The sequence below is a fragment of the Pantherophis guttatus genome, chromosome 8 (assembly GCF_059756535.1).
Source record: "Pantherophis guttatus breed Tessera chromosome 8, ASM5975653v1, whole genome shotgun sequence".
Classification (NCBI taxonomy): domain Eukaryota; kingdom Metazoa; phylum Chordata; class Lepidosauria; order Squamata; family Colubridae; genus Pantherophis; species Pantherophis guttatus.
The window spans coordinates 42,024,250-42,049,941 of record NC_142070.1 but is presented as its reverse complement, the minus strand read 5'-3'; the positions used below and the strand labels follow the sequence as shown (position 1 = coordinate 42,049,941).

The 25,692-nt window shown below is 35.9% G+C and overlaps 1 protein-coding gene across 1 annotated transcript; it reads left to right on the top strand.

The window, feature by feature from the left end:
* On the top strand, positions 1 to 23,124 carry ASAH1 (N-acylsphingosine amidohydrolase 1). The gene is made up of 14 exons (XM_034401371.3): positions 1 to 265; positions 5,817 to 5,863; positions 6,670 to 6,760; positions 7,483 to 7,569; positions 9,771 to 9,849; positions 11,001 to 11,075; positions 11,554 to 11,599; positions 12,845 to 12,989; positions 15,494 to 15,548; positions 15,742 to 15,823; positions 19,260 to 19,391; positions 19,690 to 19,813; positions 20,650 to 20,706; positions 21,926 to 23,124. The coding sequence occupies exons 1-14, from the start codon at positions 200 to 202 to the stop codon at positions 22,013 to 22,015; spliced, it is 1,176 nt and encodes a 391-aa protein (XP_034257262.1). The 5' UTR covers positions 1 to 199; the 3' UTR covers positions 22,016 to 23,124.
* Positions 23,125 to 25,692: the final 2,568 nt, after the last annotated feature.

Sequence of the window (25,692 nt, the reverse complement as noted above, 5' to 3'; positions counted from 1 at the left end):
ATTCCATCCCCACTTCTCGGCTGAATGGTACGGTCCGAATCAAAGTCGCTTCCCTCCCTCCCAAACTGTTTGGTAAATTCCGAGCAGCGAGTCATATGAAGGAGCGGCTACCCCGGGTGGAAATCACGTGTCGGAGCAGCCTTTTTTTAACCTCCTGAGCTGCGGCGGCAGCAATTGGGTTTGGTCAGCTGGAAGGACGATGCGCGGCTGGGTGTTCGTAGCGGTGGTGGCCGCGACTTTGCTGGCCGTGGGAGCCCGGGATCCGGTGAGTGCCGAGGAGAGCTCCCCTCTTCCCTCTCCGCTTCTTAAGCCCTGGACCGGCTCTTCCTTCCTAAATAGTGAGAAGGGAGCTTAGTCTGTGGCGGTGCTGGAATGGGAAGCGGAGGGCGAAGGGGAAAGTCTCGAAAGCGTTGCCGCGTGAATTCGATTGGGGCAAGAGAAAAAAGGGGAAAGGGCTTGTATTGGCTCGGCTCGGCCGTCCGGCTCCAGGGTTGAAAGTAGGCGAAAGTTTCTGCGCTGTAAGAGCTTTTCTGTTGTTGCTGGTTGCTATGCATCGCGCATCAAAAATTAGGACATTTTAGGAGTTGAAGCAAACCTTGGAAGAACTAGAGTTGTTCTGAGAAGGAAAACACCAATACATTAAAAAAAAAAAAAAAAAGGCCAGAGATGCTAGGTTTGTTCCAGATTTACTCAAATTTAAGAAAGACCCAGTGAAATGGGGGAGATGCAGTTGATTGCAGTCATTACTTTCAGGGGGTCTGCTCTGATATAGCCAACTTTGGCCTGGTAAAAAAAAAGTATTTAGAATAGAATAAAATTCTTTATTGGCCAAGTGTGATTGGACACACAAGGAATTTGTCTTTGGTGCATGTGCTTTCAGTGTACCTAAGGAGAATAAAATACATTCATCAAGAATAAAAAGATACAACACTTAGTGGTAGTCAAGGTTATTTAGTTTATATAACTATAATTTATAAGGTTATATAGTTTAGTGTGAGTACATTAACAGGAGAGCCCAAGGCTTTGGATTAGATTGAAAAGTTGGGGGAAGTTCTGGAAAAAGACACTGGGGAAACTATTGCAATGTTGTGACCAGGAAAATAACACTGACCTGCCCTAGTCATAAATTGTGAGGAACTGAAAGCTCAACTGATGCTTTTTCTAGATAAGAAAGTAGGTAATAGTTCACCAAGTAATGGGTTCGTGTGAAAAAATGAGATCCCATTTTATAAGAGAGTTGGAGAAAACAAGCTTATTCCATACATTAGAGACAGAATAGAGCAGCTTGATGGTCCTTAAATAGGGTGTGGTAACATTTGCTTCCAGTGAATATGGCCATTTCTTGTTTTTCCTGATGAAGGAGTTGTAGATAAACAAATCTGAAGAATGTCAGAGATGTTGAGAAAGGCTGTACTAAGAAGTCTTTAAAGTTTTATTCAAAAGATGGACCTTGTTAGTCAGATTGACTCCTTCCTAATTTTCAGTTGACTGGCAAAAAAAGATTGGGTTGAAGGAGAAACAAGCTTATAGTAACCACAAGCTTAGGTAGACAGTTTGCAGGTTGCTTCTCAGCCTTCAGAAATATTAAAGTCTGAATGTATATAAATGCAAAACACTAGTGCAAGACACTCTTCTCAAACACCAAATTAAACAGCATTTAGTAGTAAAGTTCTACTCACCAACCTGAACAATTTGCCAATTTACTTCAGTAACTATCCTCATATTCTAACAATAGATTTCACTTTAAACTTCCTGTTTTACTCAGTACTGCAGAGAAACTGAAACATTACTTCTCTGCTTCATTGCATGGTTGCAAGAGAGAAACTCCCTTTACATGTATCTTGTTCATAAATACAGTATTTACTGGGATTATATGCCATCAACCAGGTTGGAACAGATTAGCTCTCATATCTTTTAAAAAGGTTTATGGCTTTTTCCAATCCATGCTGGCAAAATTCAGCTGGGATTTTCGTCTTTTAGCTTTTTGTAGCTTTTTTCCCCTGACTTTGCTATCACATCTTAAATTATTCAGATGTCCAATGCTTGTTCAGATTCCTAATTGCATTTAAGCATTTATTTTTAACCTAATTTTGTTTCTAAAGTTTTCATGAGCTATTTTACTTGTAGCCCATACAAGAACAAAGATATTCATTATTTGAATATTTTTTCTTCTATTTTATTTTTTACAATGCATACAATTTTTTTCTAATTATGTGAAAGTTCTAACATATTCAGAGAACAACAATTAAACTTGCAGTGGTTTTATGATTCATAAAATTCCTGTTTCTTTTATCTTTCTGTTAAAATTATCAGAATGGTTCTGGCAGTAACATTTTGGCTTGAAATACCAACATATCAATGGTCCATGTGGGGATATATGATGGCACTCCATGTGCCCTTTTTCAGGGATACGCAATTTTTTTTATTTTTTTTTCCTGTTGTATATCCACAGATCAGGTGAATTGGGACAGTAGTGTAGTGAAGTTTTAATAAAGAATAGTTTAATGAAGAGTTTTGTGGCTTGTTTGCTTGTACGTGAGAACAGAGGACAAAGAATCATTTCTCAGTTCAGAAAGCAAACATAAAGTCTTCCCTACACATACCAAAGATATGCCACCTTAATATTTCACAAAACCAGAGTATATAATTTGGAACAGGAAGAATCTGAGTTACTTCAGATTTAATGAGTTTTTACTTTTCTGGATGCATCTTTGATCTTGCTGCATTTATCTGTATATTTTAGAAATATGAAATTACCTTAATTAATAATTCATTTCCTTCCATGTTCTTATTTGAGATGCCTGTCTTTTACTTTGGCAACAAATACCTTCCAACATACTTAGAATATTACTTTATCTGCCTATTGTTTGCTTACCTGGCCTTTCTTTCTGTTTTATATTCATTAATACTTAATTTTTTGAATAAATATAATACAAAGTTTTGCTTACCTGTAAGGAATGACATATAAAAGATACATGAGCCATATATAAAATGATATACAATTAGAGATGCGACAAATTGCTTGTCTTTTAGAAAATAGATGCCTATATAAACTACTTTTATACATATTAATCTACTAATATATTAATTTGTATTCAATACTTCTTCCATAGCTCTGTCTTGGTCATCATCTCATTCCATGATGGTGGAAGACATAAGGTCCCCAGAAATGACAAGAACTGTGCATGCCAATTTTTTAACTGGATCCCTTATAAACCATACCTGCTGGAAATGAGAGGGGAGGAAAACAACTGGGACATTTCTTGACACAAAATAAATGCTACTTTACAGATGCACAACATTTTAAGGAAGAATGTTCTGTACCACTATCTCTAGTTCTGTTTTTTTCCCCCTTTTTATGTTGTTACTCCTGCAATCTTGAAGCAACAACTGCTTTGTACTCTCTTTAATAAACATGTATGTTACCCTTGCCATATGAGATTCCCTGTTCACGCGGAGTTTCTCAACATTGTAAAATTCCCATCCTAATATATTCTTGGGTGCAGCAGCGGAAACTAAATTTTTGCATTTCTGCTAATGAATATCATTGAAGTGGGTTATGGAATGGGAAGATTATTACACTACTATTTAACAGTGAGTTGCATAGAAAGTTGTACGTCACTGCTTTTCAGGTTTATTTAGCCTACAGAGACAAGATGCCCAGGGCTGGTTTTCTTTTCCCAAGGAAAACAAGATTCTTTCATGGGTATTTGATTTTATTTTTAAATGTTTACTGGGTTGCCTGAAAAAAAATCCAAGCCTGAACTGTTGTCATCATTGTGTCAACAATTTTAGCTGCATAATCTAGTTGAGTGATACTTCTCAAGACCTATGATTTTGGCTTCTCCATGCATTTAGAGATGCACATGTTATCAGCAACAGAATATTTTTGTGAATGTGATCTACATAATATTGCATTTTTAAAAAACTTATACTGGTTCGTTCTAATTTCCACTGCCACATTTCTATATTTTTGTTAATGAAGTTAATGAATACATTGAATGAATTTAATGTACATTTGAGGAGGACAAATATTCTGACTAAATGCAGTCAAAGAGGAATGTATTTAATATGGGTCTTTGCTTAGCTTCATTCATGGAAAGTTATTATCTTGTCCTGCCAGCCCCCCTCTATGTGACATCAGGTTGTACTAAAACTTGGCAAACCAAGAAAAAATTCTGGGAGCTATTAGTAGGAAAGAAATTACACAAAGTAGAATCCCAGGATAAAAGGATAAATATATGCATCCCAGGATCCAATCTGAGTCTGTCACGGGGACCGAAGATTTATTCTTCCAAGCTTTTGTGCTGTGTTGGAGGCCCTCAAATTAGAACCTGTTTCTGTTTAACTGGCAATAATTTAGATATCTTGCCAAACGATGCATAAATTAGCCTTATTCTGTTTAACATAGTATCCTCTTAACATCATGCCTTAAATACCCTATTGCTAGAGATTTTATATCATGGAAATGAAAGATCCTTAAACCTGGAAAGGACTAGATTACTGGATAATCTAGATATCTAGACTAGATATGTTTATAGAAATTTCTAAATAACTACAAGATCTAAATATCTTTTTGAATAACTGCAGTCCACTCAAAAAAAGCTTCACTACAATCTGCTATGATATTAAGGTGAACTCATTTTCTCACCTATAAACTGAACTTGTATTCTCATCAATGCAACTTTGTGTTCTCACGTATACACTAATATAAACCTGTATGGAGCTAATTCATCAAGTCAACTCTTGTTAGGTAGGTCTGCTTCTTAATAAATGGAAATATTAAAGGCATATTTTATTTATACTTCATATTTTTTAACTGCCCATCTTTCTTGGAGAGGGACTTCTGGCAATTACTCTGACAAAACTGATACACTCACTTCTTACTGAGGTTGGGTCATAGAGATTCCAGATTTCACATTATTGAAAATCCCATGAATGTATATTTTTAACACAAATATTCAAAAACATAAACACTGATTTAGTAGGTACAAACTAATTTATTAGGATAATCTTTAACGTGAGTAGCACTCTTGCAATAATTATTCTAACAAACCATAAAGTTGACATAAAATAATTCTAACACATTCCAAAAAGAAAGATTATCTTTTGATTTTATATTTTGTAATTTATATTAACTTTAGTTATGCCTAGTGTTAGGGAACACTAGTTAATTTTTCAGAGAATTCTAGCACAAGTTAATGATTCTAGTTTTAGAAAAAAAAGAATACCAAAACCTATTGTTTAAACAAGAAGAAACTGCTGGCTTCAGAAGATTTGTACTTCTACATTTATTTTACTAGTTAGCAAATGATTGTGGTAGTTGTATTGCATAATATTTGGGAAGCTATAATTGTTTAAACCAATTATTAGTCTCCAAACCAGATAAATTGAGAGCTCTCCCTAATTTATAACCAAAATAGTTTGTTTCTAGTCCTCTCTTCAACTACGAAAGGTCAGAAAGGAAAACTTTCAGAACTTCAGATTCTCCAGTGTCTACATTAGTAGTTGTTTCAATGGCGTGTCTGAATTAGTCCACCATATCATACAGTAAAAAGCTTCCCAACTTTATAACTTCCAATACAGTATGCATTACTGTATTTAATGGCTTATGCACCAACCAGGGGCAGCTTTTCAACACAAAGTAAAATACGCTGATGGCTACATGACTTAATTCTTGCACTGTGTGTAGGATTGAACCTTCACTTCCTTTTTTCCTATTGCAATAGGAGAAAGTACAAGGATTCTGTAAATGTTTTGTATTTCACTTATATAAAAAAAGCATCTTCTTAAAAAGGCTTTTATTTTATTTCCAGTTTGCTGAAGATTGCAAAATACATGAATATCCTCCAGAGGGACCAACGTATGTAACTTACTAACAACTCTTCTGATATTTGCAGATGCAAAGAGAATCTGGTTTAATTAGATAGGAATTTTGAATTGTTTGTACTGTATCAAAATTATACTACAAAAAAATATACTACAAATTATACTACAAAGAAAATTAGGATCATCTTGTATTGCATAATAAACATACCTGATAAAGGTAGTCCTTGACTTACGATCAGTTGCTTAGCAATTGTTTGATGTTCCAACAGCCCCTCCTCTCCCCCCCCCCAGATCATGTGGTCATGTTTTGGATTCTTGGGAACCGGCATGTGTTCGTGGCTGTTTGCAGAGTCCTGTGGTAATGTGTCCACACCTTACAATGTTTTTGGCCAGAAACTGGTGTTTCTTTTCGGTTTCTGGCAAAAAATGTCCAACGAATTCACTTAATGACTGTGGTGATTCACTTAGACACTCTAAAAAAGGGTAAAAATCGGACATGATCACATGGTGACCCACATAACAACACAACTTACAACTGTACTTCTATATATCTGGAAAACATGATGGTGGGGTTATAGAGTAGTTCTTGTTAATTCTCTTTAGAAATAATAAAAAGTTTCTCAAGTAAGACAGAAAACAATATTTGCCTGTTTCAATAAATATTAGGGAAATGACTCCAAATTTCATATAAGATGCACCTGTCTTAAATATTGGTGAATTAAAACAGGACAGCTAAAATAATTAGGACAATAGTGTAAGAAATAATAGATTGGAAATTAGCAGTAATAATTATATATTACAGTTTCATTCAGAAATTTATGGAAATTCACTGTTTTTCAGGTTTAAAGGAACAATTCCTGAATATGTCATAAATCTTGACCTACCACCAAGTGAGAGATGGGTCCAGGTGGTACGTGACAAAAAAAATGAGGTAAGGAATATCACAGAAAGAATAAAGTATCTTTGTCTTCTCTGAGAGAGTTACGATTTAATTAATTTGAATTACCATGACTTATCCATAATATTAAAAATGACCCCCAAAATTAGGAGAAAAGCAATGTTTTTGCACATTGAAGTCAAACCATTTGATAAATTGGCAATTAGGATCAGTCATCTACAATATCCTCCATTTTGGTCCAGTCAAGAGCCTGTAAGCTAGTGATACTGGATATTCACTATATCTGCAGGTAATCCAGTGGGAACAATTATAAAGGAGTTTGTCTTCCTCAGTTATCCAGAGTAACATTGTAACATATGTAATTGGAATCCAAATGAATTTCCTGAGTAGTTGGTTTTGCAGAATGAGAGTCTGCAAGTGGGAAGAAGTTTCTAAAGTTGACCCCATCACAATGTGACAAAAGAGGCATTATGAGTAAGGATGACCAGGTAGGAGCAATATGGGTGCCTTCCTACATCAACCCTCGCACCCTCACTTTCCAGGTTGAAATGAGGCAGAGAAGGCGTAAATAGATTCCCACTTCAAAGCTTCTTTACTTACACAAAGTGAAGGTTCAAAGTGCCTCAGCAGTTTTGTAAATTGTACATTATTTATTGCACTTATTTATAACGTTTGATATATTTCCATTTAATTGGCTCTTGCATTCCATTCTGCTAACATAGGTTAATCCCTTGTCTTTTCTTACACTCTTACAGTTAAAGCTTGTAATAAAGACTATTAAAGATATTGTATTGACATTCATCCATAATGAGAAATTTGTAGCATCTATGGAGTCAAAAATAGTGAGTATATTTTCTATGTTTCATTTGGGGAAGAAATTGAACCAAGTGTAACATTCTAGCTAGTACTTATGAATGAAAGACCATGCCTGTAGATGGAGACTTATTAATAATTATATATGTGACCTGTTTAAGAATATAATCTCAACCAGTAAGTATAGTGTCTCTTCCTCCCAAAATAAGACTACTTTTCCAAGAAATCTTAATTATTTTTAATCGGCACAGTAAATTTTCCATACTGCATCAGAGTACAAGTCTCATTAGCAACCCAAATTTGCTAATTCTTTCTTGGAACATAAAAGAATAATCCAGTCTGAATATCTATTGGCGCATTATACCAACTAACAATAGTGGTACCAGGTTTCATTCTTCATTGGCCCAACCTAGAGTAGCCAAACAGAGTAGTCTGGGCATGTTCTATACAACAAAGTGGATCTTTTTCTAACTGAGACACAAAACTGAAACTTATTTATGGACAATTCCATTGATGAACTGTACATGCACAGTTGCACTCCAAAAAGAGGGTTTTTTGTAGAGGTAACAGGAAGATAGATGTAAAAAAAATGTGGAAAAAAATAAAATAACTGAAAACATTTTTTTGTATTCCATAAACTTTATATACCTGAAAATTTTAATGTCATTCAGTGTTCCAATATTTTAATATGGGTTCCCCTATTAGATTCTCCTGCTTCTATTGGTTTCAGTACAACTTACTCTGGAATTTATTTATTTATTTTTATTTTATTTATTTCGTCAAGCATGTATTTGATAACAGATGCAAGTATAAACATAATTATGAATACATGAAATGGATATGAATAAAAGGAAACATTAGGACAGAGACAGTAGGCATGCTGGTGCGCTTAAACACGTCCCTTACAGTTAAGACAATTAATTAGACAATTAGACAAAAACTAAGCAATTAGAAGGAATTGTCTAGTTGTTTCATTTTAAAACATGAGATTTAATTATTTGATGATCTCATCATTATTACTACCGTACTCCCAGCATGTGCAGTGTTATGGGAGTTAACATAATAACGGGGGTGATTAAAAAAGCAATAGCACTTAGACTTGTATACCGCTTCACAGTGCTTTACGTGGTTTCCAGAAAATCAGCATATCCCCCACCCCTCCCCAACCATGCAGGTCCTCATTTTACCAATCTTGAAAGATGGAAGACTGAGTCAACCTTGAACCGATCAGGATTGAAGGAATCAAACCCTTGGCAATGTGAGCAGAGTTAGCCTGCAATATTGCATTCTCTTCCATTTTCCTACTGTGGCATTTTCTCTTGAAACAGAAGTGAAGGCTCTTACTAAAGCAGTGCAATATGTTACTTTATAAAATAATACTTTATTGTTGGTTTGAGATGGTCTTCAACTGACTTGCTGGATTCAAAGAAAAAGACAAAACCATGTAGAATGTAGAACTTTCAGCAGTTTTTGTTTCCTTAGAAATAAAGTGTTCTCATATTTCTTTGGTTGACTTGTCCTTGAAAGTCCATAGCCAAATGACTGTCTTCATTGTCTTCAATAGGAGTTTTATTTTTCCTGTTCTTTATCATCCTTATGTGAACATTTTTCAGAGATTCAGACATTGCAGTCAATGAAATAACAATAAAAGAAGGATTGTATTGGAGTTTATAATTTTTCAGCAATTTCAGCTATTCTGAAATAAAAAGTGTTAGTCTTTTTCTTTCAAAAGAGAGCGAGAGAGAGGGAGAGAGAATAATTGCAGTACTTCTACCAATGAATGAAATTAAATTATATGAATGGTTCCTTAGATTTTATTATACTGGAATAGGCTATCTTTCCATGAGTGGTAGCTGTGCTTAACTTTCAAAATGATCCAAGAGCTGCAGTAGACAAACAGAAATAGAGTGGAAGAACGTTACAGATATGGCAAGGGATAGTATTTTTTGCAATGTTTGGTGAGTGGATTGAGAAGGGAATCATTGGTTTGTGTTAAATGTATTTTAGCTTAAAGTACAATGTTTATATTTCTTCCCTGAACCTGTGAGAAAAGACATGTGTAATCTTATCAGTAGAATAGCAGCTGCAGAAAAAGATGTTCAGGAGCCATAAGTTGCCTACTGCATATTACCCTGAATGAAATAAATAGTGCTTAAAAAAGAAAGTTGATTTTTTTTTTTTAGCATACATCGTTATAATTTGCCAAATCTAATTCATGGTTTCCTTTTAGGGTTGGTTATGCTCTACCCTTCCCTATCCTTTCAATGAAGAAATAAAAGGCATTGCTTCTGCTGTTGATGCTCCTTTAGGTAATTTCCATATTCCGGTAATATTTGACTTTCAAGTACAGAGGTCTTCAAACTTGGCAGCTTTAAGACTTGTGGACTTCAACTCCCAGAATTCTCCAGCCTTTCTATAGCAAAGCTGGCTGGAGAATTCTAGGAGTTGAAGTCCACAAGTCTTAAAGCTGCCAAGTTTGAAGACCTCTGCTCAAATATACTGCTCAAAAAACTAAAGGGAACACAAGCAGAAGACATCCGAGATCTGAATGAATGAAATGGCCTTATTAAATACTTTGTTCTTTACATACAGTAGTTTATACACTGCTCAAACAACTAAAGGGAACACAAAACTACTATATGTAACGAACAAAGTATTTAATCAGGCTATTTCATTCATTCAGATCTAGGATGTCTTCTGCTTGTGTTCCCTTTATTTTTTTGAGCAGGTTCCTTTGTTGCCTCATTTTAGCTATTCCATTAGCTAAAGTTCTGTGCTGAGGTTCCAGTAAGGGCATGGAACTTCAGTACCCAGGTGTACAATCTGCATGTACTAGAAAATAGAAAATAGGCATAAAACCAGATAATTAATTCAACAGAAGAAATGCTAAATCCATTAATTACTTCCATTAAATGTCAGTCAACAAACACTGAGTGGAATCTCAAGTGTGCATTATATTTTCTATAATTTTCATGCAAGAAGCATAATGTTTAAAGCAAGATTTAACTTCATGTATTGGTATATCTGATCTCCTTTATTCTATAACCTTTTCCCTTGTTTTTCAGAAATTGCAAAATGGGGTACTTTGTAATTCAGAAAGGCATGCTAGCTCTAGAAAGGCATGCTAGACAATTTATGAACAAGTGCAAATTAGACTTAACATAAGATAAGAAAGCTCATAAATTCTTTTATAAGCAGCTAAATACCGTGTGAGATAGCATCTTTTGTAGCGTCTAATGATTCTCAAAATAAGAGAAAGGAGTGACATAGATTTCTCGTATGCCTTTTCAACATTTTTGATAGTATATAAGTTATTTTTTGTTATTATTTTGCTACCTGTAATCTGGAGTCACCTGGCATTAGTGTTGCCAGATTATATTTCTTGCTTTGGTTTGTATACATTGTCTATATATTTTATTGACAATTCAATATTCTCTGCTTCTGCTCTCCTATTATGTAGGTGATGTTGTTCTGTTCAACATCTTCTATGAGATCTTCACGGTGTGCACATCCATAATAGCTGAAGACAAAACAGGTAGGCAATGCATAGCTATTGTGATTCATTTGAGAATGCAATCCCAAAACATGTGGAGCACCACTTGAAACACTATCGGCATTGACAAAATCACAACCAGTCGTTTGCAAAAGGCACCATATTTTTTTCAGTGCCATTGTAACTTCAAACATTCACTAAATGGATGGTTGTAATTTGAGAATTACTGTACTAAGGCAAGAAGGCCTGGTACTGTTCCTAGGCCTAAGGCCCAAAGGGTGTGAAGGGCCTCATCTCTTGGTTGTGTTGACAACCATCAATAGTGATATCTCCCTCAGCAGCTATTTATTTTAATTTTTGTATTTATGAGGAGAATTTGTTTTTAACTTACTTTATAATATTGTTTGCTGCCCCCAGAATTATTTGTTGAAATTGTTGGCCATCAAAATTGAATAAATAAATAATGATTAAACATCTTTTCTCTTCAAATTTGTTTTGCTTTGTTTTCCTTTTCAATCAGGAAAGTTATACCATGCTAGAAATCTTGATTTTGGACTGTTTCTTGGGTATGTAATAGCTGCAAGATTATTATACTTCTTTCTGAATGTTAGTATTATTTGTGTCTTCAGCATAGTGATGTTTTCCATTTTTCTTTAAGGCCATATCTTATTGCAATTACTTGACAATGCATATTAAATTTTCCATTTACATATGAACTGAAATTGAGGGTTAGTTTATATTTTAGGCCCTACATAGTACCTAGAATTTGATATCTAATAGCAAAAATATCAGTGCAAGTATTTGCAATTTCAAGGATGCTAAAAGCAAGGGTAATCAATTTATACATCTACTTAATGCTGGGTATAAAATTGGAAGGCCACCATAGTTTTTACAGTATATCCTGCTTGCATATGTATGTTTTTTTTAATGCATTGTCATCCTGTTTTGTTTTGATCTTAATAATTGACAAGGTACTAGGGAGTCCTGATCTTTCTTAAAGAGTTAGCTGAAGCTTTATGTTCTTCACAGCATAGAATTTTAAGATTTAGTGCTTGGAGTAAAATTCAGTGGGTGTTAATGAAAAACAAGACTGAATGGGATGAGGAGGCTGACAATGTATGCAAACCTTTCCATTAACTATTAAGATAGATGTTACACCTGACTAGTGGAGAAAAGAAAGTGACACACATGCTATATAGTAATTTTTTGACCAACAGGACAAGTTGTTGAATATATTATATTGATATAAACCCATTCAAAATATGATGGTTAGATGGTTAGCTCAAAGATGATGCTTAAAGTGACATACTAAGACTAAGGAGATGTAGATTCAAATCCTAATTCAGGCATGAAGATAATTGGTTATGTAGACCAATCACAATCTCCCAGTTCGGTTAGGAGAAAATTGTACCTTGGATCCTTACCAGTAACTTTGAATGCACTATTTATGAATCAAGGAACTTTAGAAGAAAGATTATTCTGTGATATTTCCAAATTAAGATTTATAGATTAGCCTATTGTGAAGATTGTCTAGAGTTGATACTATATCCCTGGTTCTCCTAAAAAAACACAGAGTGAAGCCAGAAAATATTGACTGATCTAGATCTTGAGATTTAGCCCTTGACCAGAAAGAGGAAAACTCCAATTTTCATAGCTATCACCAAAAGGTGAAACTCAGATGTTATATAGTGAGCAGCACATAGATTACTAAATAATTAGGTTTTTCTGTTCAGTGAAGCTGCTAGAAAGGACTCCATTTAGTTTTGAATATATATTTATTTTTTATATTTAATTGTCTTTCTCCCGTGTAGGTGGGATGTACAAAATAGTTCCTGGTATACAACGCAGAAGCTGAAGCCATTAATGGTATCATTGGATTTTCAGAAAAACAATAAAACAGTATTTAAATCTGCAAATTTTGCTGGCTATGTGGGAATGATATCTGGAGTTAAACAAGTAAGTGTCCATTTATCGATCTATCGATCTATATACTGTAAATGGCATTCTGATCTTAATACTACAGAAAGATCATAATTTATTACTCTCAACCTGAACATATTTAAACTTGGATTGGCAGGTGTCCAGTTTTTCTTTTTTGTGACTAACAGCCAAAGCCTGCCACAACTTGCAAAGCATAAAGCGTGCAAACTTTTACTATCTGCTCTTATTTTGCCTGTTTATTTATTGCAACATATATAAAAATCAATAATTTTACCTTTCATGCTTGAGTTCTGCAAATGCAACAGAGCAAATCAGACCAAATATTACATGACTGGAGAGATGAAGAGATTAATTTTGGCCTAAAACTTTCTTGGGTTGCATTTTTTGTTACATTCATGAAGTGTATTTATTTGACAGATAGATTGATTAGGAAATGAAATTTGTATCCTCCAAGTTTCTACAATCCTGGCTGCCACTGGAAGTGCTTCATGCACAGGTCTGAGGAGAAAACAAAATAGGCACACTTAACTTAAATGTTCTACAAATATATTTGCTACAGCTTGATGTTCTACAGTTGGGCAGTGAGATGGAAAAATGGTTCAATTGTTGAATATTCCTCTAAATGTCAGGCTTCCTCCAAATTCATTTTTCTTATTGAATCAGAAACCCCCTTCCCTGTTCTGAAGGATTATTTACATGAGTATTTTTGAAAGAAACTGTTCTGTCCCCCTTCCTCACACAGGCAAACGTAATACCAAGCATGCCTGCCAATATTTTATTAGGTAAACAGATTAGAATTCTTGGCAGACCAAAGTTTTGGCAGCAAACTGCTGAATGCCTGCCAAGACCATTTCCACTCTCATAAAGTAGAAGAGGACTTATCTTCAGTCCGTTCCAGGAGCAACAAATTATCCACAAGACAAGAGTTTAGTCAATGTTCAGTCCAAAATATATCCAAACCGAATTTCAGAGATCACGATGTGACTTGCAGGGTTTAACTTTGTCCGTCACAAAGCCTGAAGAGCAATCCCACCCACTTTTATTCCTGGTGGGGCGTGGCTCCGTGACTCAGCTCAATCTCTGGCCCTTCCACGCCTCTTCCGTTGCTGCGCATGCTTCTCCCTCCGATGCTGCCTGGGATCAAACCAGGATTCATCCTCCTCAATTCCTATCAATTGGTACTCCGATATGCCTTCCTCCTGGCATATCCCAGGCTGTTCCTCCTGGCCTTCAGATGGAACCTGAGGCATTGCTAGAAAGGAGGGTCCTGGAGAGGGAGGCCTTGTCAGTTCCTCCCAATCACCTTCTGAGTCCTCTTCCTCTGTTAGGACAGGCTCGGGAGTCGGGGTCACAACAGAAACATGAAATTTTCAATTTCTCTCTTTTCTCTTCTCTGGTAATCATGTCTTGTTTAACTGGTGTAACAAATCTCAGGATAGTTGACAGTGAGTTTATTTATTTATTTATTTATTGGTTCGATTTATATGCTGCCCTTTTCCAGAGACTCAGGGCAGCTTACAATGCATTAAGCAATAGCCTTCATACTTTTGTATATACCTGCTTAGTAGGGCTTTCGGCCCTCCCTAAGCGGTGTTCTTTTTTATACATAGTCATCTTATTCCAGTTAATGGCACAATCATTTTGCAGCCCCTGTGAAGGCACTGTGAGGCTCAAGCATCTGACTGTCCTCTGTCGTGAGAATTTCTAACTGGGTTCACAGTTTATTGCTTCAAGTTTATTGATGGTTTGGGATTGGCACATTCTTTGAACTGTGAACTTGTAAACAATGGCTTTGGGTTTTGTGCAGATTCAGTATTAAACAAGGCATGATTGGATTAACACGTTAATCGTGTTAATCCAGTGACGCTCTTGCACACAAACATATAATAAATATATTAAGGCATAATTTGCTTATTTAAGCAACGCTCATTGTCTGAGTTCTTCAGCTTGATAAATCAAACTGGTTTACAATTCATGGAGGTTGGCGTCAGAAACAAGCATCTACAGTATGATTTAATCCATTGTGTGAAAAGCTATGTACACAAGCATGGTGAACTGTGGTTTGCTTGTGCCTTATTGCATAATTTATAATTCATTGGGTTTGTGCATCATTGCAAGTCAGAACTCATTGCTTATGGTCACAAGGATGGATTCAACGTTTTATGCCATATAAAAGGATCACACAATCATTTAAAGCAGGGGTGCCCAACCTTGGCAGTTTTAAGATTTGTGGTCTTTAACTCCCAGAATTGGCGCTTGCCAATTCTGGGAGTTAAAGCTGGGGAATTCTGGGAGTTTAAGTCCTCAAGTCTTAAAGTTACTGAGGTTGGACACCCCTGATTTAAAGTGATTTATTAAAGGAATCATAGTGTATGTAAATAGTAGAGCCCAAAGCTCTGTAACGGGAAGTCTGCTAGTCATATTGGACTCCTTTATGGAAGAATCTTTATTAGATATGATACTTTAGATATGATACTTTTTATTCAAGTAACAGTTGCATTCATTGGCTTCTGTTTTAGGGGATTTTTACATTAACCATGAATGAGAGATTCAGTCTTGATGGAGGTTACATTGGTGAGTATCCCTAATGAACTGTTCTTGTCTAAAGAGAAAATATCAAGAGAGAGTCATTTTATTAAAAGATGAATCCTAAATCCCTCAGATTATCAATTATGTCTGATGTCAGGATTGAAGAGAAATAGCATTAAGTTAAGATGCAAAAGATGAGGTGTAATTGAATAGAATTAATGCTCTGAATCTTTTACAGGAGTCTTTGAGTGGCTTATTGGCAAGAGAGATGGTTGGTGGATGAGTTTTCTCACCAGAGCTGTGTTGGAAAACAGCACAAGGTAACGTCAGATGCTTAAGCAGTTCAAGATAATTAATCGTTTTGTAACTGCTGTAAAGTCCTTTCCTTTCCTTTCCTTTCCTTTCCTTTCCTTTCCTTTCCTTTCCTTTTCCTTTCCTTTCCTTTCCCTTCCTTTCCCTTCCTTTCCCTCCTTTCCTTCCTTTCCTTTCCTTTCCCTTCCTTTCCTTTCCTTTCCTTTCCTTTCCTTCCCTTTCCTTTCCTTCCTTTCCTTTCCTTTCCCTGCCTGCCTGCCTGCACTCTTTTCCATTTCTTTTATTTTTAAATTTCATTCTGTACAATTTCATGCTTATTTTTTATTTATGTGAAAATCTTTTATAAAAATTATTCAAAAGTTGCTTAGGCAGTTGGGCAGCAGATGTGACTATATATTAGTTTTGCAACTAATACAGTTTTTTTACATTTCTGTAAAGTTCTTGTTAATTGTGTATTTTTATCATCAGCTTTTATTGAAAAATTGGGTCAGGCACACAAGACAAGTTGTGAATCATTTTGCTTATGTAGATAATGATTGATTGTTAACAAATTTTTATCAACTCCTAGAAACCATATAAATAGATTTTCTCCATGATAGTCTATCTCTAACTGTAATCTTTCAGATTGCATTCAACAGCACTGTAGCAAAATCCATCAAGCTTGCTGCTAGTCTTCCTATCATGTTTCCCCGAAAATAAGACCCTGTCCTATATTTTTTTGAACCCTGAAATAAGCGCTTGGCCTTATTGCCATGCACTCAAAAGCCCAATTGGGCTTATTATCAGGGGATATCTTATTTTGGGGAAAACAGGGTAGAGTTCTCTTTCTTCCCATCTTTTCAAGCATTAGCAAATGCTTGAAGCATTCTCCAAAAAGCTAGGTTTTCACATAATGTGTCCAAAGTAGGATAATTTGATAGTTCAGTCACTTTGATAAATTTATTTTAATTCTAAGACTAGTTGTTCTACCTGTTGTCATATAAAATTCTACCTTTACATATAATTTTATTGTGCTTGACTTTTATTGCTAGAGCTTACAGATCTTTTGAATGTTTGCCTATCAAGGTTGAGTAATCAACATAGCACAGGTTATTAAAGTTTGTCAATTTTAAAACTACATTCTTCTTCATCTTCCAATCCAGCTCCCCTTAATAAATATTCAGTACAATGGTACCTCAGTACTCATCATTAATTGGTTCCAGGAGGTGCGATGAGTACCAAAAATGATGAGTACCAAACAAATTTTTCCCATAAGGAATAATGTAGTGAGTCATAAGGCAGCTGACGCTGACAACTTTTGCATTGAGTACGCAACAACGATGAGTATCAGGACAAAATTTTTTCGTCAAAATATGTTGAGTACCAAATTCAATAAGTTTCAAAGCAGTTGAGTACAAAGGTGCCACTGTATATAGGTTGGATGAATAAGGGGAAAGTTAAATTCCTTTGCCAACTTGGAGCCAGTCTTTCTTTTTTTTAAATTTGTTTTATTGAATTTTTACAATTAAACAATCATTATTCAACTCTTGTGCATGACTGTGACCATTTACATATCATCACACCAGTATTCACCTATACTCTATATATTTTTACTAAATCTATATTCTATTATTTTCCTTTTTTTCTATTTTTGAACCAATTATACCATTTCTCACATATTACATAAAAATCCAAGTCCATCAATTCTTTAAATTCAAATGTCATTTTGTCCATCTCGGCACAATCCAGTATCTTCAGAGGGTATATTTGAGCTTCTCCAACATTGTGCAAAGACCAATCTTGCCGCAGTTGTCATGTGTAGAATAATATATGTTGGTATTTCCTTTTCATTACAATTCTGGTGTGTATTCTATCTGGAAGCCTCTTACTTCTTGTATCCAACTATGTATTTTCATCCAATATTTTTTTGTTTCGGAGCATAACCACCATGTATGAAAGAAGGTACCTTGCTTTTGTCCACATTTCCAACAATTGGGATTTAAATTTGGATATATTTTTGCCAATCTAGAAGGTGACAAATACCAATGGTAAAGCATTTTATATTGATTTTCTTTATATTTTGCTGTCCTGGTTAGTTTATAATTTGTATTCCAAATTCCTTTGCCAATGCGGTCTGTTTCATTATGCTCTGTCTGAATTGTGGTTTCCTGACCTGTATATACTGTTAAATTTCTTGTGAGAACAATAAGATGTTCTGGGATTCCAATTTTTCTGAGCATATTCCACGACTTGATTTGAATAACACAGTAAAAGGCCTTTTTATAATCAATGAACCACATCGCATCTTCTTTTTCATATTCTTTGGCTTTCTCAATTATCTTACATGCATCAGCAATGATAACTTGTGTTCTTTAGCCTTTTCTAAAACCAGTTTGGACATCTGAAACCTCTTTTTCAATGAAGGACTATAATCAGATGATCCTAAGCATTGATGTATTTTTAGGACAATAGTGAATACAGCTGACACGGTTGGCTTGAGTCATATTTTCTGACTTGTACACAATCATATGTTGAGCTTGTGATCAAACTCTACTCCTTTTTATCCTGACTGATCTTCATTGCTGCCTCTGAATAGCAATATAATTGTTTATCATAAAGGAAGGGAAGAATAGGAAAAATCATCTTTCCCATTATTTAATTGGAAGAATAGGAAAAATCATCTTTCCCATTATTTAATTGGCAGTCGAAGAGCCACATTAGAGGCACACTAGGTCATAGGAACTCTAGTAGTAGATGGACTAGTGTTATCAAGAGAATCTACTGTTTGTATCCCTTGTGGCTTTCCTAGCATCAATTGCCATGGTTCTAATCCTTAAATTAGCCATCCTGTAACTATATCCTTCAAATACAGAAACTACCATTCTTAGAACTGACACTGAGAATGGCTGATATTTCTGGGAGATACCAAGTTTGGTAAAGCTATTTGAAAGTTTTTCAGTATCTCTTTGATTCTTTGATTCTTGCCTGTTTACTTAGGAATAATAAAATGCACCTTATCTTTTCCCGTTCTTTGTCTTTTGCAGTAGAACAATATGTCTCCATCTATCCATTTATTTATTCTTATATACTACTCTGTATGGTACATTCCCAAACTGGTCAGAGGTTATTTGATCCTTGGGTATAGGCATCTCTTCTCTCCCCACCGCCCCAAATCATGCCACTGAAACTTACAAATACTAATGACTTTTGGTAATCACTGAGATAACTTTTTCTCAATAATTTTTGCTGAGAAAACCAAGAGAAGGCCCATTAAATACCCCCTTTCATAGTCTTATGACTGCTGAAAATAATAGGGTGGGAGGATGGGTAGCACACACAGCCGCCACAAACATAGTTCCTATTCTTGCTGTATACAAAGCATTTTGAAAGGCCGCCTTTTGGTTATAATGTGCATGTCACGCCTGCTCCCTGTAATTATTGCATTGTTTCTCTTGTTGCATATAGTTATGAAGATGCAAAGGATAAATTGGCCAACACAAAGCTGCTGGCTCCAGCTTACTTCATACTAGGAGGAAACAAATCGGACGAGGGTTGCATTATTACACGTTCTCGAAGTGCTGCTTTAAACATTAAGAAGTAAGCATGGTCACTAAGGAAAATATCACTGTTGCCTATAATAGCATGTGTTAAAACAGCCGTGTTGATACTTACAATGCAATAAAGGTGGTTTTAGCCAGTTTTTGCATTTGTTTTCAGTCTCATTACATCAGCTGTGCTTTATTAGCTTTAACAGTTTTCTTTTTAAAGAAGAAATGTTTCTAACTTTATGAGAGATCTGTTTGGGATGCACTTTTAAGAAATAGCTTGAATTTAGCTGCTAATGTTTTAGAAATATTGGATCATAACTTTGGTAATATTTATCTTTTATTTCAAGTTTGGATGCAAAGAACGGCAACTGGTTTGTTGTAGAAACCAATTATGACCCCTGGAAGGCTCCACTTATCATAGATGACCGGAGGCACCCTGCAATGAATTGCTTGAATAAAACAGGTCAAGAGGTAATGCTGTGTAATATGAAATATAATTATGCAGAGAATTAAAGCTATTAATTTGATTCTCTTATGCAAGGGGGTGGAACAAGATGGAACTTAGAAGCACCATTAAAAAAACAGCTGAAATTTGTAAGTTGTTCCATATAGTCAACAAATGTAGCCCAACATAACCATGGTTGAGATTTCATATTTGCACTAAATCAAAATATGGCTTTTATTTTACTTATAGATCATAGTTTATAGTCCACAGTTCAATCCCAAAATACATATGTTTTCTTTTAGTTTGTTTTAGGGTAGTAAACTAGTTTTAAACTATAGTTTGTTACCTTATTGGCTGGAATTATAATTTAATGGCAATGCATGATTTATGAGTTTCTGACATGTTTTTGTGGAATGGCTGAACTTCTGAAACACGCAAGGGACAAAAGGGTGGGTTAGAAAGGAAAGGAAGTTTCAATAAACCACAAATTTAACTAGCCATGTCTATCTTGTATTAGGCATGGCTAGTTCTTGTCTTGTTTAACAAATAATTAGCCGCCTCTACGAATGCAAACAATATGGTTAATGGAAATAACTTTCATTTTAAAGTCAGCTAAAATACTTTGACACAGTAAACTGAACTAGTCACAAGCCTAGAGTTATTTATTTAATTCTACAGCTGGCAGGGTAGCAACATCTCAAAGCAAATTCTTGACTCTGCCTATGATGCAAGTCATTTAGAATGGGACACTTGTTGCTGAGATCGGAGATTGGTTAATAGTATTCTGTTCTACAGCTGCTCTAAAGATTAAAACAGAACTTTTAATTTTTGGTTTCAATCTTTACTCTTCCTTCCCTACCAGAAAATCGCATTATCAGGTTTATACAACGTTCTCTCCACAAAGCCTATCCTCAACAAGGTAACTTTTGTTTATTTTACTTTTATTTATACCTCACCTTTATTTTTTTATAAACAAGTCCAGGTGAGGAATATATCTAATAGTCCTCCTCATATTTTCCCCACAACAACTCTGTGAGGTGGGTTGGGCTGAGGGAGAGTGATTGGCCCAAAGTCATCCACACCCTGGCTAAGGTGGGAGGGGGGGGACTAGAACTCACTGTCTCCCAGTTGCTAGCTTGGTTCCTTAACAAAATTGGCTGTCTAAACTTATAACTCCTTGTTTGATGCATCCTAAAAGAATTACATTCATTCTTGTCCGTCTGCCTTTGAATTGTTCCATTTGCTTTTAAACTAAATATTGTTTTGAGCATTTCGGTTCTGCTTAACCCATTATGGGGTGATAGAATGGGAGACAGCAGAGCAGAGGGAGGGAGGGAGGGAGGGAGAGAGAGAGAGAGAGAGAGAGAGAGAGAGAGAGAGAGAGAGAGGAATCACATTGATTTGGGTCATTGATTGTCACTAAATTTCACAAGGATAAATCAATAAAAGGGACCTGTAAGTTTTAAAATTTTCTCCAGCTGCAGTTTATGTGTTCTTTGCCTTGACAGCTGTGTAACTCACGTTCATGCGTGCTTGCAGCCAAAGATCACTATATTCCATATAGCCAATCTCTTTGAAATGATGCAAAATCACTTTTTTTTTTTCACAATTGCGATAGTTCTACTTCTTGCAAAGATACAAATGCCACAAATCTAGTTGGGTTTATTGTTCAGTTGAATAATTGCTTTTGATTTTTTTTTTTTTTTTTTTTTTGGTGACATAATGGATGTTATTTGCTTAGAATAGTCATCTAGCACATGATCTGTTTTTTGAATTTGTGTAAGGTTATGTAACGGCAAGCAAATCTTCATAGTTTTTCTCAAGATTTTAACTCCAAGTGGTTCTAGCCCAAGGACACAATTTCTTTTTATAAAGTAAAAACTAGGCATTAAACTTGATTGTGACTATAAACAACAGTGCCATGAAAGCATAGTTAAATCGGGGCTTTGTTGTATTGTGACAAATCAGGTATATATCCATTTAATGTTTTGCTTATCTTACTAACAGACATATGATAAAGCACAGCAGCCCTAATGTAGCAAAAACATTGAAACAAAAGGGTTGTTGTTTTGAAAAGCATTTGCTTTTATCATATTGGCAAACTGACATTTTTATATGAAACTTTCCCCCTTATTTAGTTGACAGTCTCAACCACACTTTTAGAAGTTTCTGAAGGCCAAATAGAGACTTATCTGAGGGATTGTCCAGACCCCTGCAGTCCCTGGTGAGGGCCATGCAGCCTGCAGAATGCAACTCATGGAAGAGGATCCCATGCTGGGTGAACAATGGCAGATGTTTTCCATTGCCAGGAACCTCTTCGTCTTCAGTGTGTCTCCAGAGAAACCTGGATTTAAGTGCTTGCAATTCAACCAGCAAAATTAACTCAGTCTGCTTTCCAAATGTATACTTTTTCATTGTATGAACCTTAAACAGGGTTTGGGGCTTCTGCTTCTTCCTCCTTAACATCAGTTGATCCTTAGGCACAGTGTTACTAGAGAATTTCTTAAGGCAATATCTTATTGCAGTTTGCCCTATGTATCTTCACTCAGGAGTTAAGGCCCATTGTATTTGGTATGCAAGGTGTGCTTTAGGCAGGTGTGTGTGGGATAGTTTTAGGAGATGATGAGTTTGAACTGGTATTGTCCAATCCTTTGAAAAAACTCAAGTGTTTGCCTTCTCTTTGGCTGCCACCTACTTTGGTACATCAGTGTACCAAATGTTCTGGAGTTCTTACCTCCCTGTGCACCTGCAGACTTCCACCTTCTTCCAGGAGGAGAGAGCTATGAGAAAACCCAGCCCTGCCTCAGAGGAACAGCATGGCACTCCTTTCTGGTTAGCAAACATGCCTGGAGCTTTCCAAGGTGTTGCCTCTGACATTCTTCAAAGATTTTCAGTTAGTCCTGCACCTATGACTGTTTTTCATCTTCAGCCACAAGTTTTAAACCAGTTGCATATCTTAAAGTAGTAATTATGAGTGAAGCCATGTTGCTGTTTTCCATAAAATGTAATTGACTAAGATGGCAGATGAATAGGAGTTTTTGGGCAGTCTGGTGAGGCCACCCACGCCCTCTGCTCTCTCTCTCACTGCAGTGTGACCTCCAGTTGGATAAGTAGAGTAGAAAGAGTGTCAGGTTGAGACATATCAGTAAGTACAACGTGGTGGGTTCCAGGGCACTGTCTCAAGACTTGGTATGTTTTTAGTGGTACTACTTGCTAAAATATAGAGCCACCATCCCAGGATCACAACAAACTGAATGTTTCAGTTCTGTTAATTGGAATTAAAAATGTTAACATTAATATGTACTTGATAATTTTGCAATTAAAAAAATAAATTACATCGTGTCTTGTCTTATTGAAAGGAAGTGATATTGCACTGATAAACAGTGTGTTGCTGCAACTTCCAAATAACTTTTCTTTCAGTGTTTACTTGTGTAACATTTCTCATAAATTAAGCCTAGGATCCAGCTAATACATGAATCAGTTTTATTACTTGACTGATTAATAAATTAAGCTTGGTATCTTTTGATAATTTAAGAAATAGCCCTTTTAAAGCCGCCCATGCCCATATTTCATTGATTTGTTTGGTATCGGCAAACAATTCTATTATAGTTTGTATGAAGTTGAAGGGATGGGAAAGGCAGAGTAGCCTTCAAGGCATCTGTAAATGTTGAAAGTTTGGAGACTCTCCTGAAAGAAAATTGGATGTCTTTGACACACTGGTGCCTTACTCCCAGGCATGGGAGATTTCCTGGGTGAGGTAAGTAAATATTGGTACAGGAGAGAGCTTAATGTTTGAGGACTTAATGCCAAATAATCCAAATGATGTGAACTAACCTGATGCTATCTCATCTACAATTTTTATTTACTGCCTTAATGAGCAAGAATTTGCTTTCACCCAACAAAGCTTTTCTAAATGACTGAGATGTATTTCCATAGCATGTTTAACTTGCTCCACTTGCTGGCTTAACAGATCCCACTCTATTGCATTTTATAGCCTACACATACCATGAGTAGGATGTAAAATGAATATTTGCTCTTTGATCTTTTTAAAGATTCATTACATCTCATTAAAATTGTTAGATCAAGTCTTTCCAGTTGTGGTAAATTGTTATCTATTAATCAAGTAAATCTTTTAAAATCATGTTTTATCAGGCAAATAATGTTGCATTCCTGAGTGGGTAAGATATTCCACTTAAGCCTTTATATTTAAGAGCTGTGCTTAGCTCTGGTCAGTGACTGATATAATTCAAGGACCTTGAATTTATTTAGCATCTCTGCAAAGCAATTCTTCCTAGAGTGTTAAATTATAGATAGGTTTTATATCTGCATCTATTTGCACTCTTAAAACCTTGGGAGTGCACTCTGATGTGTTCCACAGCCATGCTGTTTGTGCATTGTGTATGCATCCCCCCCAAAAATCAATGTTCATTCAGAAGGAAGCAAAGACTGGCTACTCCCATTAGCTCCCTCCCTCCCTGAATTAAAAAGAATTCACTCAATTATATTCCTAAAAGTTGTGTTTCCTAAATGAGATGTCTCATTCTGTACATACGCTACCCAGTGAATTCCCAAAAATTTGTTAAATTTCATCTGTCTTTGAATTAAGCATGCCTAAATCTGCTGATTTCAACATTTCCCACACTGGTAGGACCAGTTTTGCTTTAGTTTAATTCTCAGGGCATCTTTTATCTGCAAACTTCAACTGGCTAAAGGGTTTACAGTATTCAACACAATGCCCAATCATGAGCTTATCCAATTTGCTACATCACTAAAACTGTCTTGGCTTGCACATTCTGCTATCCATAATCCATGGTTTACAATTAAGCATGGTTCTAAACACCCACACCTTTTTGGCTTAATGCAGTCAGTGATCTCCGCTTTTCTTGCCTAGAGATGTGGCAAGGGCCTTTATGCCTAGATAATTTAATACTTCCAAGGATATTATTGCAACATGGCAGGACAGCTTATATTCTTGTTGGCTTATTTCTTGCCTCTATACCCAGGTCCTGCTCCATTTTAAATAATGGAAATCAGAATTATCCCACAAAATTAAAAAGGCTAACTGTTCTAAGCCGGATACACAAATGAAGATTACTTTATTAACAAGCAGATGCAATTAGAAGGTAAAGAGCAGAGGTGGTATTCAGCAGGTTCTGATCAGTTTTGGAGAACCAGTAGCAGAAATTTTAAGTAGTTTGGAGAACCAGTAAACATTGCCTCTAATTGGCCCCGCCCCCATCTATTCTCTGCCTTCCGAGTCCCAGGTGATTGGGAGGAAATGGGGATTTTGCAGTAACCTTCCCCTGCCATGTCCACCAAGCCATGCCCACAGAACCGGTAGTAAAAAAATTTCTGAATCCCACCACTGGTAGAGATATCACCACCACCACTCATCTTCCACACTAGATCCAGCTAAATCAGTTTCCACTTGACTGCATAAAACAATGTCACCTTTTCCAAACTATGGTCTGCTTAATAGATTACACTGTATTGGTCTTTCAGATACACAGTAGATGTGTTGGAGCTATAGCCTATGTGGCAGAAGATGATGGCCAGTGTAGTTCAAGGCTCTAGGAAGCGTTCACTGCTAATGGAGCACCACAGCAGAGTATAGGTCAACCATAAACTTCTGGACCTCAAGTTACACACTGAAAAGGGTCTCCAGTTACACAAAACACTAGTCTGAAATAATGAAGGAAATAGCCAGTCAATTTTTAGGTACAACCATACTGAAACATGTTTCATCATACTGTAGTATATTAATAAGCCAAAACTGGTTAGGTTTGCAAATATCACTGGCTAACAAAAGATAATTCCTGGGATAACACAGCAGGCTTAATTTATCAGCAAACCTTTATGGCTTTGAAAACACTTTGAAAATTCTGCACTGTGAAGAATTAAAAAA

Bases quoted from the DNA above. Each gene is read 5' to 3' on its own strand.
- ASAH1 (XM_034401371.3), top strand. From the start codon at position 200: ATGCGCGGCTGGGTGTTCGTAGCGGTGGTGGCCGCGACTTTGCTGGCC. The intron at 12,990-15,493 runs GTAAGTGTCCAT...CTTCTGTTTTAG, and splicing joins TGATATCTGGAGTTAAACAA to GGGATTTTTACATTAACCAT. The intron at 15,824-19,259 runs GTAACGTCAGAT...TGTTGCATATAG, and splicing joins GTGTTGGAAAACAGCACAAG to TTATGAAGATGCAAAGGATA.